Genomic DNA, 15,235 nt, shown 5'->3' on the forward strand with positions numbered 1-15,235 from the left:
AAGAAGAACAAGAAGAAGAAGAACAAGAAGAACAAGAACAACAACAAGAAGAAGAAGAACAAGAACAAGAAGAAGAACAACAACAACAAGAACAAGAAGAACAAGAACAAGAACAAGAACAAGAACAACAAGAAGAAGAAGAACAAGAACAAGAACAACAAGAAGAACAAGAACAAGAAGAAGAAGAACAACAACAACAACAAGAACAAGAACAAGAAGAAGAACAAGAACAAGAACAAGAAGAAGAACAAGAAGAAGAAAAACAAAAGTTGAAGAAAAACAAAAACAAAAAGAAGAAGAAGAAGAAAAAAAGATAAACAAAAGAAAGAAGAAAAAGATTACCGTACTGACCAGAATATAGGACGACCCTGATTATAAGACGACCCCCCCTTTCCAAGACTAATCTTTAGAAAAGGACAAAAATAATCTCTTTTAAATAAACTATTTTTATTGAAAATTTGAGAACAGATACTGAGCAAAAATACCATTTTAATGCAAACTATCAGAACTATGCTGACATGTGAAATCTAAAGTCTAATGAAACTTTTATTTAGATGCCCTCTGCCTCACTGTACTCACTCACTCACTCTCACGCTGCTGCGATTCCGGTGTACCATCAGATCGCTACACCTGCCGACTCCTGCCTGAACGTCATCCTCACTGCCATCCAAGGCATCCATGCATACAATGTTTGACGCCTCTGCTGGATTGACCATCGCCATCTTATAATTCGCATAACTCTGCCTTATAGCTTGTTAACTTGCCCCACTTTCGGTCCACTCTGCTCCGGACTTCTCGTCTCCATTTTCTTCTCCTGTTGAGAACATTCAACCCCGCACCCTCTGCTATTACGGGCATGTAATGGTTAGACCCCGATTATAAGACGACCCCACATTTTAAAACTATTTTTAATGAAAAAAAAAACTCGTCTTATATTCGGGTCAATACGGTATTCTTAAAGGTGTGGATTACTAGCAGTAATAGCAGTTACCCACATCGAAGCTGAGCTTCAGACGGCAGGGTTTGGAGTCTTATTTCCTGATATTTGGAGATCTCGCCTCGGATTTGTTAACAGGAATGTGACTCTGCCACTGATTTGCAACTTGTGTGTTTTATCTCCAAAAATCACACAAGACTGGAGAAGCTTCTGCCGTGTGGTGAGACCCTGTTATAAGTCAAGATGGATGGCGTAGATCTGTCGTGATTTTCAAGTAATAGAGTTTCACCTTCTATTTTCTATCAGAAGCTAATGCAGGAGATAGGTCTAGGGCAGTGGTTCCCAATCTTTTTCCCAAGGGACCCCGTTTTTTACCAGTAAAATTTTTGATGACCCCCTCCCATTCTCTCTTCCAGTACAAACATTATTAAGAAATGATAAAATTGTTCAAGCACATTTTAATATGCTTTGATTCAATAGATAACAGTAATAGTAGGCTCCAGTACAGAACAAAGTCATTAACAAAACCAAACAGAGCATAATGTGCTTGACAGTTTGTGTTACTTTTCTGAACACATTGTTTCTTGTAAACACTGATAAATCAATCAATCCTTTCAATAAACATTTGACACATAAAAAATACACTGAGCAAAATGTACTTAAATGTGTATATTACTGTTTATACTAGATTATTTACTGTAAACGCTGTGATTAATCAACCAGTCCTATCTTTAATGAACTTTTGACACTTGAAAATAAAACAGTGAGCTGAGCAAAATGTTCTTAAGTGTGTTACTTTTTCTGTACTAATTATTTCCTGTCTTAATATCAGTAAACTTTTCACTCATGAAAAAAAATGTGAGCAAAATGTAGGCTATAAACAAGTAATAAATGAAGTTTTAACCCCTTAAAGTGGAGAGGTCCTGGCGACCCACTGAGAGGCTTTGGCGCCCCCTTGTGGGGGTCGGGACCCCCAGGTTGGGAACCACTGGTCTAGGAGACTGTTTTCATGTTCAGCCTGCATGAAAACCTCAGAGTGGCTGATTATAATAAAAAGTAATTATCAAAAATGTTTTTTTATCTTAAAAATGGGTTTTCAGTGTTCCACACCTTTAAAACGTGATTCTTACTTACCCAAAACCCCCAAATATACAATTGTTTTAGCATCTAAACACCAAAACCTTTAATTCCATTCCTATTTGATATGTAAATAAAAGTGTTTAGCTAAGTTCATAAACGACTTTAGGAAATATGCTTCCTAAATTATTTCTGTTGTATTCTTTCTATGAAGTCTAAAAAGAAAATATTTTGTGTTCCTAACAAAATGTATTTTGTTGTTTGTTTTTTTGGAGGAAAGCATGCAAGTAAGAATACATTTCATGGAATGTGCCTCGATTTAGAGCTGAAACTGTAATTAGCAATCTTATCTATTAGTTTAAATTCTCTTATATACATGTCATATTCCTCTTTTCTGTAGTGTTTTGATTGAAACTGCTGTAGATTTACCTACAGCTCACTCCATTTACAACATTAAAGCTTAAACTATGAGGAAAAACAGAATTAGCTGATGTTTTGCAAAGGATTTTTTCATATTTTTTTTTAAATGTCACCTTCAACACTTCTTTGTTACAACTGGGTTTGTTTTTCATCAATGCCGCCTCAAATAATAACCTCATTGCAGAGAGTTTCATACCTGGCCGATGATGGATGTTGTCCAGAGAACCGCACTTGGAGGTCACATGGCTCAAGTCTATCTTCTTGTTCTGTATTTGCACCTGGAAGAAGAAAAGTCAGGAAATGATGAGGTCAGAGCTCATTGGGAACCTATTTTTTCCTTAGCTTCGGTCATACATTAGTACTGCAGTAAATCAGGTCTGCACTATATCTGGAACCCCCTTTCTGTGTGAAGAAATTAGATGGGATTAGCTGAGAATGGGAAAAAAACAAACCAGCCCTTTCTTTTTTTATTTTCAACCATGAGTTTCTAAGGGCATGCCGATATCAGAACACCAACTATTACATTACGCTCTTTGTGTTCCCTTTTGAAGGAATCTGAAAGCCGTTCGCTGTGACTGCTGAATTTCTCTAAAGATTTGCTTTGGCACATTCACCATATTTGGGAGCTACACCGTATCAACGTGAAGAGCAAGCTAGCAAAATGGACATAATAAAAGACACGTTTGAAAGTAGTCACAGGCATAGAGAGAGCAAGGATATGGAAATAAATGACACAGCAGGGAGGTCTAAGGAGGAACCCACAAAGAAATGTGCAAGGAGTGAACCGATGAGACAGCAAACAGAGTGCAGTTATAAAGCTTTGGACACGGTACGATGAACAAGGAGCGACATCCTGAAATGAATAACTGGGACATGCTGGAGGTCGCCGGTTTATCATAAGTCATACAGTAACTATGATCTGTTCTTTATATCCACCTAGAAGGGGTCCCGGGTCAAAGAAAGTGATATTTGAAGATTGTGATTCATGTAAAAAATACATATTGGGAACAGAACCAAGCCAAAAGAAAAGAAGTTTATGTTTTATATTCACCAATATGTATATCACAGTAATTCTGACAGACGCCGTCCTCACTTTTTTATAGTGCATGTCTAAGAATGTCACTTCACACAACAGCATCTGCAAAACCAGGAAGTACTCAATAATTTGTCACTTCGCCTTTGTAAATGTCTTTCACACTGATTAAATGTAACAGTGGTTTCATCTGTTCCGTCTTTTCTTTGCCAAAGGCGGAGCAGGTAGGTCTTTTTTTTAATGAGATGTTAACACAGCTGTTACCAAGGTAACCTGCTAATTTCACATTCAAAACTGATTTAAATGAATAGAAAAATGGGGTGAAAAAAATTCAAGAGACAGCTTTTAATTCTTTTGTTGTCATTAGGCTTGTGTAATGGTGCGTGGGCAATGAGAAACACTTAAATCAGGAAGTGCAGATGAAACACACAAAATACTTACTGCCTTCAGATGGATATAATTAAGTAAAATTGCTTCATGCGGGGTGGAAAAAAGATGTTTTGCATCCAAAATATATAATTGGATATTGTTGCTTTATATCCATTAAAAACATTGACAAATATTTTAGTTAAATGGAAAACAGTGGAATTCAAAGGAATCTTGATGAACATTTAAGAGGAAAAACATAAATAATTTTGATCCACAAAAACAGAACCCCTTTTTACGTTTCCTCCCACCATGGGGCACCAAGTTGTCCAATTACCACAAAAGAATCTGCACTTCTACAAAAACACAACCCTTTCTTTCATCAGCTATTGGAAGAGGATAGTTGCAAATTTTTATCATCAAAACTTGCTGAAATATTCACTACTGGAGTAAGACATGATGTTTAAAGCTGGGGTCCATAGTGTGATGTCGTCAAGAAGAGGAAGAGAGGATTTTGAAATTGGAATGACTATAGATCTCACCCCTGATCCTCCTCCTCTTCTGGAGGACGCCTCATAAGGCACACACACACACACAGATAGCTTTCTAGAAGTAATGGAGTAATGTTTTTGATATGTTCCTGCTCAGAAACTTGGTTCAAACTGCCTAATTATCTTCTCAGCCTTCATGGGGTTATGCAGGAGCTTCTAATCACTAATTTTAATCAAATCTGCAGTATTGAAGCAGGTAAACATGTAAAACAGGCAGGAATCTGGCATTTGGAATGCTAGCACACCCTTGCTAGTGCTACAACAGGCTAAAACAATTGTCTGATGTAGTGCAAAGCTGAACGCTACGCTAATCACTCAGCTCCATTAAGCACAAGAACAATCCCTTATCGCTCCCCTTCCTCGTCTCTTACAGGGAGCTTGAAGTTTATAGACTGACATTAATTCAATGCAGGTGGAGTTAGCATTCAAGCTAGGTTGGTGTGCTAAGCTGACTGTGTGTCACCCCGTAGTGCCCCGTTGACTGACAGCTCCCTCTTGTAGATATGCAACTCTTGTGGATCTGTAACTCCATTGGTCATTGCATTAGGCTCTTGTAAATGATTGGTTTTGCTGTAAAGGGGAGGGACTTAAGGGAAATGTGAATAGCCTGCTGGAAAAACTAGCAAAGACCAGCATGGCTTCCTTGCTGGTCTTTGCTGGTCCATGCTGGTTTATAAACCAGCAAAGACCAGCATGGCTTCCTTGCTGTCTTTGCTGGTCTTTGCTGATTACCAGCTATGCTGGTCTATGCTGGTTTTTCCAGCAGGGTAATGGAAAGATTACCTACGTTATGTCATAAAATAGGGTCAGATAGTCAAATGAAGCATTTTTGATGTTACTTTAAACATTTTAAACTATGTAACCCAGTTTTAAGGAAAATGAGACGACAACCATCCACACAACTGAGTGAATGAATGAGTCACTTAAAGAGCAAGTTGCCCCCAAGTCAACTTTTTTTCTGATAAACTATATAAATGTGTGTCTAATCGTGCTGCAGACACGTGTAGTTAATAGTTTTGCACTTTAGTGCATTTTAGTTAAAATTGCAATTTTCTGCCTAAAACTGTCAGTGTTGTGCCGTTGTCAGGTAAAAACTCTGCACTGCATTAGAATCTAAATCTGCCACCGCTATTGGCTAAGAGGTATGCTATGATGTAAACTGGTCCTTATGATGTCACAATGCCGTTGTGAGCCTGTGTGTGTGTGTATTTGTTAGCGGCATTTGTTGCATTTTTCAAACATGAAGAGGGAGTGACGTAAGTTTCTTGTAGGGGGTTACTTGCTCTTTAACTAAACATCAAGCGGTAAAAAGCGAATCACTACCACTACAGAGACACAACACAACACACACACATCATGGGGTTTACAGGACAAGGACTCACATTTCCACCTCCTGCTGAGTAGCCCCGCCTGCCCAAGGACCCACATAGCAGTGACTTAACATGGCTATAGTCAAGTTTAACAGTGGAGATGAGGACCTGCAAGGGCGGAGGTGAGTAATGGGCTGGCATAATGCTCTGGCTTTCAGGAAAGTCTCAAAATTTGCATCACCCAGTCTTTTAACGTTTCAGTCTTAAAATAAAACATGTTTCAGTTCCTTTGCCGTCCTAAATAAACACAATTTCAATGCAAGTACTCTAAGCAAGCAGGTGGGACAACTTTAAAATACAGCAGAATGGATTTTGAGACTGACTTACCCATGCAAATTAATGGCTAACTACTCTCAAAGCCCTATATGTATAATTTACTTTTAAAAAAATGAGACGTTTATGAGGTTTTAGTGGCTAAACTGAACAATGTTGCAGTTATTTGTTGTCAGATTACTTTTTCATAAACTTATTTATGTTTTTATGGCTTTACACTGTTTGACAACAGAAGGCAATTCTGCAGAGGTCCCTCAAAGTACTAATAAATGCAAATGATATGCAGTTCAGGGTTAAGGACCATGAGTTTAGAGTGTGAAGATGATAAAATATGGGAGTGTGCAGCAATGATTAAACGTGCGTCATAGCTGCAAGAAGAAAAAACAGGAGTGAGAGGCAGACACAACAGACTCGGTTCTGTGCATTCGCAATGATAACACAATTTTTATCGAACAGGACATTTAGCAACAAATATGTCCTACATTGTTTGTGCATGAAATACGAGGACATGCATCTTTTTGTTTTAAATGCAAAAACAAGGCTTTGAAATACTGTTTATTTTAGGACAATGTAAAATTGGTAAAATAAATAAATTATTTTAAAGAAAGCTACTAAAAATGTGCTTCCTTTTCTTTTGTGGTTCATCATAAATCACAGAAGCAAACAACTAATATGGTATGTGGACAGTAAAGAAAAAGGTTTCTGCAATCGTCAAATCAGAATCCTAACACTTGTTAGGAGTTTGGCGTGAGAATCAAACTTACACTCCGAGTGAAAATGGAAATCAGTGACATTTTCTCGGCAGAGAGGCAGAAGCACAGATTAAACTCATCCGTAACCCACTCTCTTCTAGTCTGTCAGCTTTAAAATAAAAAAGTGGATGAATCCTGGCACTGGGTTGGGTCTCATAAACACGAGATGTAACTAAATTATAACTAAAACATACAATTCCAGAGATTTTTCAAGGGAATAATTTATTGATTTGAGCTGGTAGAACAAAAAATATATCTTAATGTTGCCTTAATGACTGTTATTCATTAGGGGTTATTCATGGGGCAGCAGTAGCTCAGGTGGTAGAGCGGGTTGCCTCATGATCGGTGGGTCATGGACTTGATTCCAGCTCCCACCAGGGGTATTCTACTCTTGTGTCCTTGGGCAAGACACTTCACCCAACTTGCCTGTGCTGGTGATGGTCAGAGGGGCCGACGGCACCAAATGGCAGCCTCGCCTCTGTCAGACCGCCCCAGGGCGGCTGTGGCTACAAGTAGCTTACCATCACTAGCAGTGTGTGAATGTGAGAGTGCATGAAAGCATCTAAGTGTCCTAAACACGCGCTATATAAGTTTGATGTATTATTATTATTTTTTATTCAGGATAATTTGTGTTGCTGAGTGAAACCAAAATCTCAAACCAGTTTCTTTGTTGCTATTGGCTGTTAACCAGTAGTCAGTTAATGTATATTGATTACATAAATTCAAACAAACATAAACAAAACTATGTAAAGAACATACCAAAACACTACAAAAATAAGTATTCCAACTACAAAGGATAACTAATAATAATAATAATTACCACCTTTTCTGTCAGTCAATCACTGGTACATACATTGGACCTGCGATGGATGTGCGTCGGGCTTTCCTTGGAGCTGCGTTTTGACAGTAAAAAGTGACTGAAGTCCAACTTCTTGTCTAAAATGTGATTCTATGAAAAATGCAGAGGGCTGCAACATGGGCAAAATCAATTAATAATTCTCCTAAACGCTAAATCTCAGCAACTATTCAAAAAAAAGGGACACATTTCCTCTCAAACCGCTTCCTGAATTGTTTGTTTTACCTTCACAAGAAGAGCGAAATAAGAAAAGAACATTGTGCCATAAATAACAGCGAGGAGGTATACCAGCAGTCCTTGGGTCCAGGTCACAGAGTGTGCTGCTGACAGACAAAGTGTAAGGGAGATGAAGCGGAGCACTGACTTCCAGATCAAAGAGCCTCTGTGTTTGGCTGCTGCTGTTACGTTTTGGTCCTTGAGCTTCTATGAGGACAATCAATAAAGAGGCCAGCAGCTGGGTGAAGGTGAGCAATGGGCCGAGAGAGGCTCACTACAGGTGCTACTCACACCAACAGAACCGGGGAGATGTTAAAACTATGGTAGGTTTAGAAAAAGAGCAACTTCCTGTCAGGATGAGCACCAAACTGCTGCTTTCCTGAGTTTCATTTCAGATGTGAGCAACGCCACAATGGCAAATCTGCACAAAAGGCTAGCTTCAAATATTTTTTTCCATGCCTCTTAGCAATGTTCTAACATAGTACAGCTATAAATATGATAATGACCGGGTTGCTCCCAGTGGTGGCACCAGGGGGGAGCCAGGGGGTGCTATAGTTACCCCTGGATAAGTCATTGCACCCCCATAGCACCCCCAAGTAAATATTAGATTTTTTAAATGTTTTTACAATTAAATTTTAATTTAACGTGTGGATGTGATAATATTTAACATAAAAAACAAAAATAATCAGTAAATTATCATATAGATAGTAAAAACTTAAACCAAAACAGGAAATTGATGTTAACCTTTGACCTCATTTTCCACCTGCGAACGAGTGAAAGGTAGAGCTAGTGTTTATGTTTATGTTTATGTATTTAGTAGCTAGTGGTAAAATGGATCGGTTTTTGTTGCTCAATCTTCCACGGGTTCAGTCAGAAACGAATGAATCTTTGGAAGTGATCTCAGACACACAAAAACCTACGGATCTGGATGAAGAGAGTCAACCCTCAACCGCCGCAGCAGTCGAGGGTTTTGACGCTGGAAATGCTAACACTAACGTTAGCTAACCTTGCAACACTATAGATGGTTTTCTGTGTGGCTCTATGCATTTATGATTTCATGGAAAAATCAGTGATTGTTCATATGTTTATGAAGTATATTAATGATTGTTTCAGGCGTTGTTGAGGTTTGGTGCACGCATGTGTATCTGCTAGTGTTGAAGGTGTTTTAGAGAACAATAGGTACACATGACCACTTCCTTCATAGCACCCTCATTAAAAAGACTAGCTCCTTCATAGCACCTGCAGAAAAAAATTTTCTGGAGCTGCCCCCTGCATTCAAATTTGCGTGGCAGCCACCTCCAGCTATTTTTGTGCCACCCCAGCCTGATTTCACTCTGCCCCAGCTATTGACCCTATGCACATGACATCACAGCACTCATGTGACCGCCTCCTTCGCCATGATGCACGGCAAAAAGACCGTTTACACCCGTTGGAACTCCAGTGAAGCTGGTCAAAACAAGCCTTTTATCTCTTTCATTTAGGTGATTTGACAGCAAGCCCCCACAATGCGGGACAGAAATTGAGGCCAATGCGGAAGTGAAATAAATTGCAGTTCCACCCTCATCCACTGGGGGCTGGTGTCAGAAGCGAGCAAATCCTCATTGACTCTCATGTTAAAAATATAATTTTCACAGCAGAAATAAACATGTTTACAGCCTGGTACCAAAACATGTTTTTGGTTTAAATGATCTAGTTTACACTCATGACAACTCTGAGGGGGGGTGAATTTTTTTCTCACTCTTCTGTTTAAGTGTAGTAAAAGCCTAAAATTCTGTATAATTAATGAGCATCAGACCCACGTGACCACAGAGCTAGCTCCGTGGAAAGGTCTCAGTAGAGCCTCGGTCTGGCCTGAAAACTGTTCGGTTATTTTCAGTCTCTCAACTTAGACCATTAATTGTGCAGTTTGTGTATTCTTTTTTGGATATTTTTTGTGCAATTGTTGGACAAAATGACTTGCTGTGGCATTAATTGCACTAATAGAGCGTCCAAGGAGTCTCCACTTCATTTTTTCGGTAAGTAAAATTATATTCATGTATTTTAGGTCACTGCCGAGCTGAGCTTAGATTTTAACATGTACTGTTTAACCATGAAATTTAAATGTAATAGTGTAAAACCCAGTGCATTTAACATAATGCTGTACTTTAGAAAATAGGTTGAAATATAACATGTTGGTGGAGCTGGGTTCCGACTATCGGCTTGTGGAGCTCTCGGGAGACCGATGTTTTCCACCCGGTTCTCCCCTCCCCGCAGCTCGGCGCATCACTGATCGCGGCTTCTGTCTGCTGCGCGGGCTGACGGCTTGTGGAGCTCTGGAATGGAAACCTTTCCACCCAGTTCTCCCCAGCGGCAGCTCTGCGCATCTCAGATCGCAGCGGCGCTTGTCTGCTGTGCGGCTGCCAGCTTGTGGAGGTCTCGGAGACCTCTGTGTTCCACCCGGTTTTACCCAGCGGTCAGCCCGGCGTATCTCTGACTCAGAAGCTCTGGTGTTGTGCACAGTTAACTCCGGTTGTAGCTAGGTTGCTACCTCCGTTAGCTTAGCTCCCACCTCCGCGTTAGCTTTGGGTTAGCTTGTAGCTAGTTCGAAAGGGTGTCATCAGTTGATCCCAGCCTTACAGCCCCACCCTCAGCTCCACCTCTCTTCCCTTTTGTGGAATTGTCTGGGCTTGACGGAACCTGTGACACGGTCAAAATGGCGGTGGTGGCCACCTCCCATTTTTCTTCAAAAATGTGTTTTTGGAGCCTATGGAAATGAATTGTCCAGTATATATGTCGATGTTTGACTGTAAAATGTTTTAGCTTGCTGCGTGGTTGGCTGCACTAACAGACAAGGATTTAAACTCAACTCGTTTTGTTGTTTTAATAGCTTTAATGGAGACTGAGGACGGAGACGAACTGCAGCAATCAATCAATCAATCAAGTGGACTAAGCCCTCAGATTTGCAGCGAACATGTTTTTACCGGGTAAGATTAATGCTCATTTATTTCACAAGGAAGACAGGGATAAATGTGATGTGTTTATACAAGTTATTGATAATCCTGATGGATGGGTATTTCACCCTGGAGGATGTGCGCCGTCCACTGTAGTGTAAAGCGAGACAATTATTAACAATATTAAAGCTCCGATGTATGATTACGTGTGTTAAAATTATGTTATTTATTTATATGAGCGTCGGCGTTCAGAGATCTTCTCATTCCGGTCTGAGAGCAGCAGCTGAACCCGGTAAGACCACCAGCAAAAGAAGCTGGTAGAGATCTGGACTTTTTAAAAATCAGCTTTGGTGTAAAGTAAAACGCTGTTTATAACATAATGTTATAAATCCAGTGGGGTGAATTTAGGCAAAGTCAGCAACATGTTTACATCAGTGAACAGCTGCAGAGAGAACGTAAGCTAACGTTCGTAAGCTAGTTAACATACCGCTCTCTATGAGCCCCCGCTAGATGCGCTACTTCTTCTGATAACTGAACATGAACTAGTTGAAGGAATGCTGGAGGAGTTTTGTTTTTGTTTTTGATCGCAAAACAATTTCAGGCTCTACTTTTCCCTTTGTTTAGTACTCGTGTCGCTCACTGTTTACATGCTTTTGCCGTCCACCATGGTGGACCCACGTGATTAGGTGACGTCGGTGCAAAGGGTCAACATGGATGTTATTTTAACTGCAGTTGCAGCGTTGCACCACTACAGGGGCGCTGTATCAGCAGCGGTGCACCGAAAAGCACTAAAACCACTGCAGACAAATGTCAGAAATAGCTTTTCTTGCTAGTTACATATCTATGGTTGGTGCTATTGACGTCCTGATTTTCCCCCAGGCTCTTCCATATCAGAGCAGGGCTGTACAGTGCGACGAAAATAAAAATGTCTGTGCGTGTCTGTCTATTTGTAGCACTGGTGCAACATCTTTGAACTACTATTTTCCCCAGAACTTTATTGAACAAAAGTAAGTCACGTGTAAGAAAAATGCTTTTTACTGGCGCACAGTGTGGTAATCTGGATGCAGTGGACGAAAATACAGGAACCAGCAAAGGCACATTGGCAGAACCGGTCCAAAGTTTGGGATCAAAAGTGCAGCTACACGCAGTTTGGCTAAAGCTAAAGGGTAGCAATCTCACGATCAATTGGCGCACAAAAAAAAAAAAATATGATGATCGTAAAACTAAGAAAGACTAAACTCTATAGCGGATGAAAAGCCCCCACCATCCTGTTTATTCTGCATCCTGCAGCGCTACGGATCAGAACCGCTGCAGATACGAGTCACATTACTGCTACAAGTCTGCTCCACACACAGGAGCAGGAAGTATGGAAAGTCGTTGAAGAATATAGGTTCCGCTCAGCTACTCCACCGGGCCGTTCGGAGTACCTGCTCAGAAGGTTCCTGAAAACGGCCTGAAAAACGGCCGTTCGGACGGCCCGGTCAGGTGGAAGCACACGCATGTCGGGAGGTTCCTGTAAATCTACCCTGACGTTCTTGTGGTGGAAATACTGCTGTTGTGTCCTTGGGCAAGACACATAACCCGCCTTGCCTCCTGGTGGTGGTCGGGAGGAACGGTGGTGCCAGTGTTCGGGAGGCCTCGCTTCCATCAGCACACCCCAGAGCAGCCGTAGCTACATTGTAGCTCATCATCACCGGTGTGTGAATGGGTGAATGAATGATTGTGTTGTGAAGTGCCATTCACCTGGGTCCTCCACTCATTACAGGCTTGCACATTCAGCAACAGAACACCACTGGTGAGAGTTTCTCTGCTCAAAAATATCAGAGTAGAAGAAACAGTCGGCTGCTACCACTTGAGCTTTAGGAGAAACTACCAGAGTCCCAAAAAGAAAAACACCATTTGAAGTCACGGACAACGAAGGACGTTTGAACATAGAAAAGTGGAACTGGTGTTTTGTGCTCTCTTGTTTACTCTGGCAATGTGTGTTCTGGTATCGGACAGAAGTGGCCTAAGGATGACCCAAACGAGATGGGTGAGTGTTCTGCGACTGTGTTTGTGTTCAAAGGCTAGCTTGTTTTGCAGATTTGCCATTGCAATTTTAAGATAAAAAGTAAAAAAAGTAGAGATCAGAGTGGTAAGTTAATGTGCAAAGCTACCTTCTATGTTTTAGTTTAAGTGCTACCTTTGTTTTATGCCGCTTGTGGTGAGACTGAGGTCAGTAGTCACCTCTGGGTCTAGACGGAGGCTGCCATCATCACTTTGTGTCTGAGAGGAGGCCGACAAAGACACAAGCTGGCAGTGAAGCTGCATCTATCTACATACTAACATTGTCAGGAGGTAAACTGGTCAGTCAGTATATAACTAAATATATCTGTTAACTGCTACACTGTAAAAAACAAATAAAACTACGCTGTAAAAATAACTAACCATAAAATAGGGGTGTGTAGTGGCAAGAATTGCAGAGGAGACAATTTGATACATTGTGAGACTAAAAGCCATTTTTAAGACTGAATTTGACTGGAAAATTCAGGCCAGATGCTTCCAAGACACATTTGGTGTTATTGTGAAATATTTTTCCTTCAGTGAAAACTGCTGCCGCCTAGCTGTTGGAGTTTGAATTGCACCAAACAAAATAACTACAGTAAATGTTTGCATGTAAATTCTCTATTAAAAAAATTGACATATATATTTGAAATATCGATTCAGTATCATAACATTAAATATCGCATTATTTCAGTCTGTTGATATTTTCTTACATCTCTACTGGAGAGCTAGCAGAGTCTTATTAAATGTTTGTGGACAAATGAACAACAGGTTGTTGTTGACTGAGTAAATAAAGTCTGTTTAACAAGTGGCACAGGCTCAGAGGTGTGTGTATTAAACAAAAATATGCACCTCCAAACCCACAAGACTACTGCCACAACTCTTCTAAATTTGAACCAATAGTGTGACTATGATGAAAAAAAATTAATGAATAAAACAACATAATTATCAAGATCCTTCTCATGTAGAGAAATGTGCAAAAATAAGCAAAAAATGGTACAATTCTACCAAAGCCATTTTTTCCCCCAGCAGATGACAGGCCCCCGTTTACAAAGTGATCCCTCCACATTTCGTGGCTGACTGCACAGAGCAGCTCAGAGGACCTGTCAAGTTATAAACATGCCAAGCAAAAGCTCAGATTCCTAATCAGGTCATCAGTGCAGGCTTGTAAGAGCTGATGGCTACAGATGCACTGCTGTTTTCATCACCAGGCTTCATGCTGAAGCTGCCTCTGTGCTCCAGCATCAAACTGGAACAAGCTATTTCTCAAAAACTAATGATGCACATTCTCTGCAGCTAAATGATTTGAAATGCTGATTTCTTTGACTCAGTTGGTGACCTCAAATGATAGAGCCAGGACAAAAACTTCAGAAACAAATACTCTCAGTTCATAAGCTGAGAAGTCACTGTTCGATCCAATGTGAGTCTGCTACAGTAATAAAATAATTGTCAAAAATATTCAAAAGAAGCACGATTTTACTTAAAAACGTACATCTTTATATGCTGCCTCTTCAAAATTTGGATCTTGGATTTGCCGTAATCTTTTAATATAAAGAAAGCTGCTTTCTATGCAGATGAGTCTGTATTTAAATAGGTTTAAAGGACACTGATATTGTTGTTTTTTATTATATTAGTACTAAATCTTATCCAAGCCACATAAAGTCACACAGGAAAAACAGAAATATGTGAAAGACTGGAAACGTGAAGGAACTCAGAAAAGCAGTTAAGGTTCAACGGGTGAGGACGGAGTGGGGATTGTGGGAAGAGACCATCACCTGTCCTCCTTTAGGCTGATACTTGATGTTTTCCGTGGAGCCGATCTTGGACTTCACATTCTTGAAGTCGGGAAGCGGCTGGTTGATGATGCGGATTTGCTTGGGGGTAGTCGCAGGCGACTTGGGAGGGGTGCGGATCACTGCCACCTTCCTCTCTTGGGAAATCAAACTGAGAGAGCGTGGGGTCCCAGGGGTCCTGGAAGATGATGAGTAGCTGGGAGGTGATCCTGGTGTGATGGCTGTGGAGCCTGGGGTGCGAGGAGTGGAGTGGCCACTGCGAGCTGAACGGGAGCGTATCGATTCTGTAACTGGCGGAGAAGAATATAAGGATCAAACTAAATGTGGGATTAAATGAGCTGTAACGCTGAATAATAAAACAAACATCTGCTAATATTTACAGCACACACATCATGATTTAAATCTAGAGCATGCCTATTTCTTGTTGTTTGTTGTAACAGCTATTGTAGTACAATCCATCACAAGACCCTTAGTGCCATTTTCTCTATTACAATTGTACTTAAGAAAAACTATTATAAACAACCTGTCATACTAGGGGCTCGTCCTATCCGATGCTCTGCTCTCATCTCAGGGCGAAATGCTGCAGAAGGGGAAAAGAAACGATTAGGAGAAATGTTT

At 40.5% G+C, this 15,235-nt stretch overlaps 1 protein-coding gene across 9 annotated transcripts in view; it reads right to left on the reverse strand.

The window, feature by feature from the left end:
- The window catches only part of map2 (microtubule-associated protein 2), a 108,224-nt gene that overhangs the window by 5,201 nt on the left and 87,788 nt on the right, over positions 1-15,235 (reverse strand). For all 9 annotated transcript variants that reach the window (XM_054747038.2, XM_054747042.2, XM_054747040.2 and 6 more), the window contains 3 exons: positions 15,141-15,197; positions 14,600-14,907; positions 2,631-2,712 (listed from right to left, as the gene is read on the reverse strand). In XM_054747038.2, coding sequence (XP_054603013.1) covers positions 2,631-2,712; positions 14,600-14,907; positions 15,141-15,197 — 447 coding nt within the window. The remainder of the gene's footprint in view (positions 1-2,630; positions 2,713-14,599; positions 14,908-15,140; positions 15,198-15,235) is intronic.

The sequence above is a fragment of the Nothobranchius furzeri genome, chromosome 14 (genome assembly GCF_043380555.1).
Source record: "Nothobranchius furzeri strain GRZ-AD chromosome 14, NfurGRZ-RIMD1, whole genome shotgun sequence".
In the NCBI taxonomy this organism is placed as follows: Eukaryota; Metazoa; Chordata; class Actinopteri; order Cyprinodontiformes; family Nothobranchiidae; genus Nothobranchius; species Nothobranchius furzeri.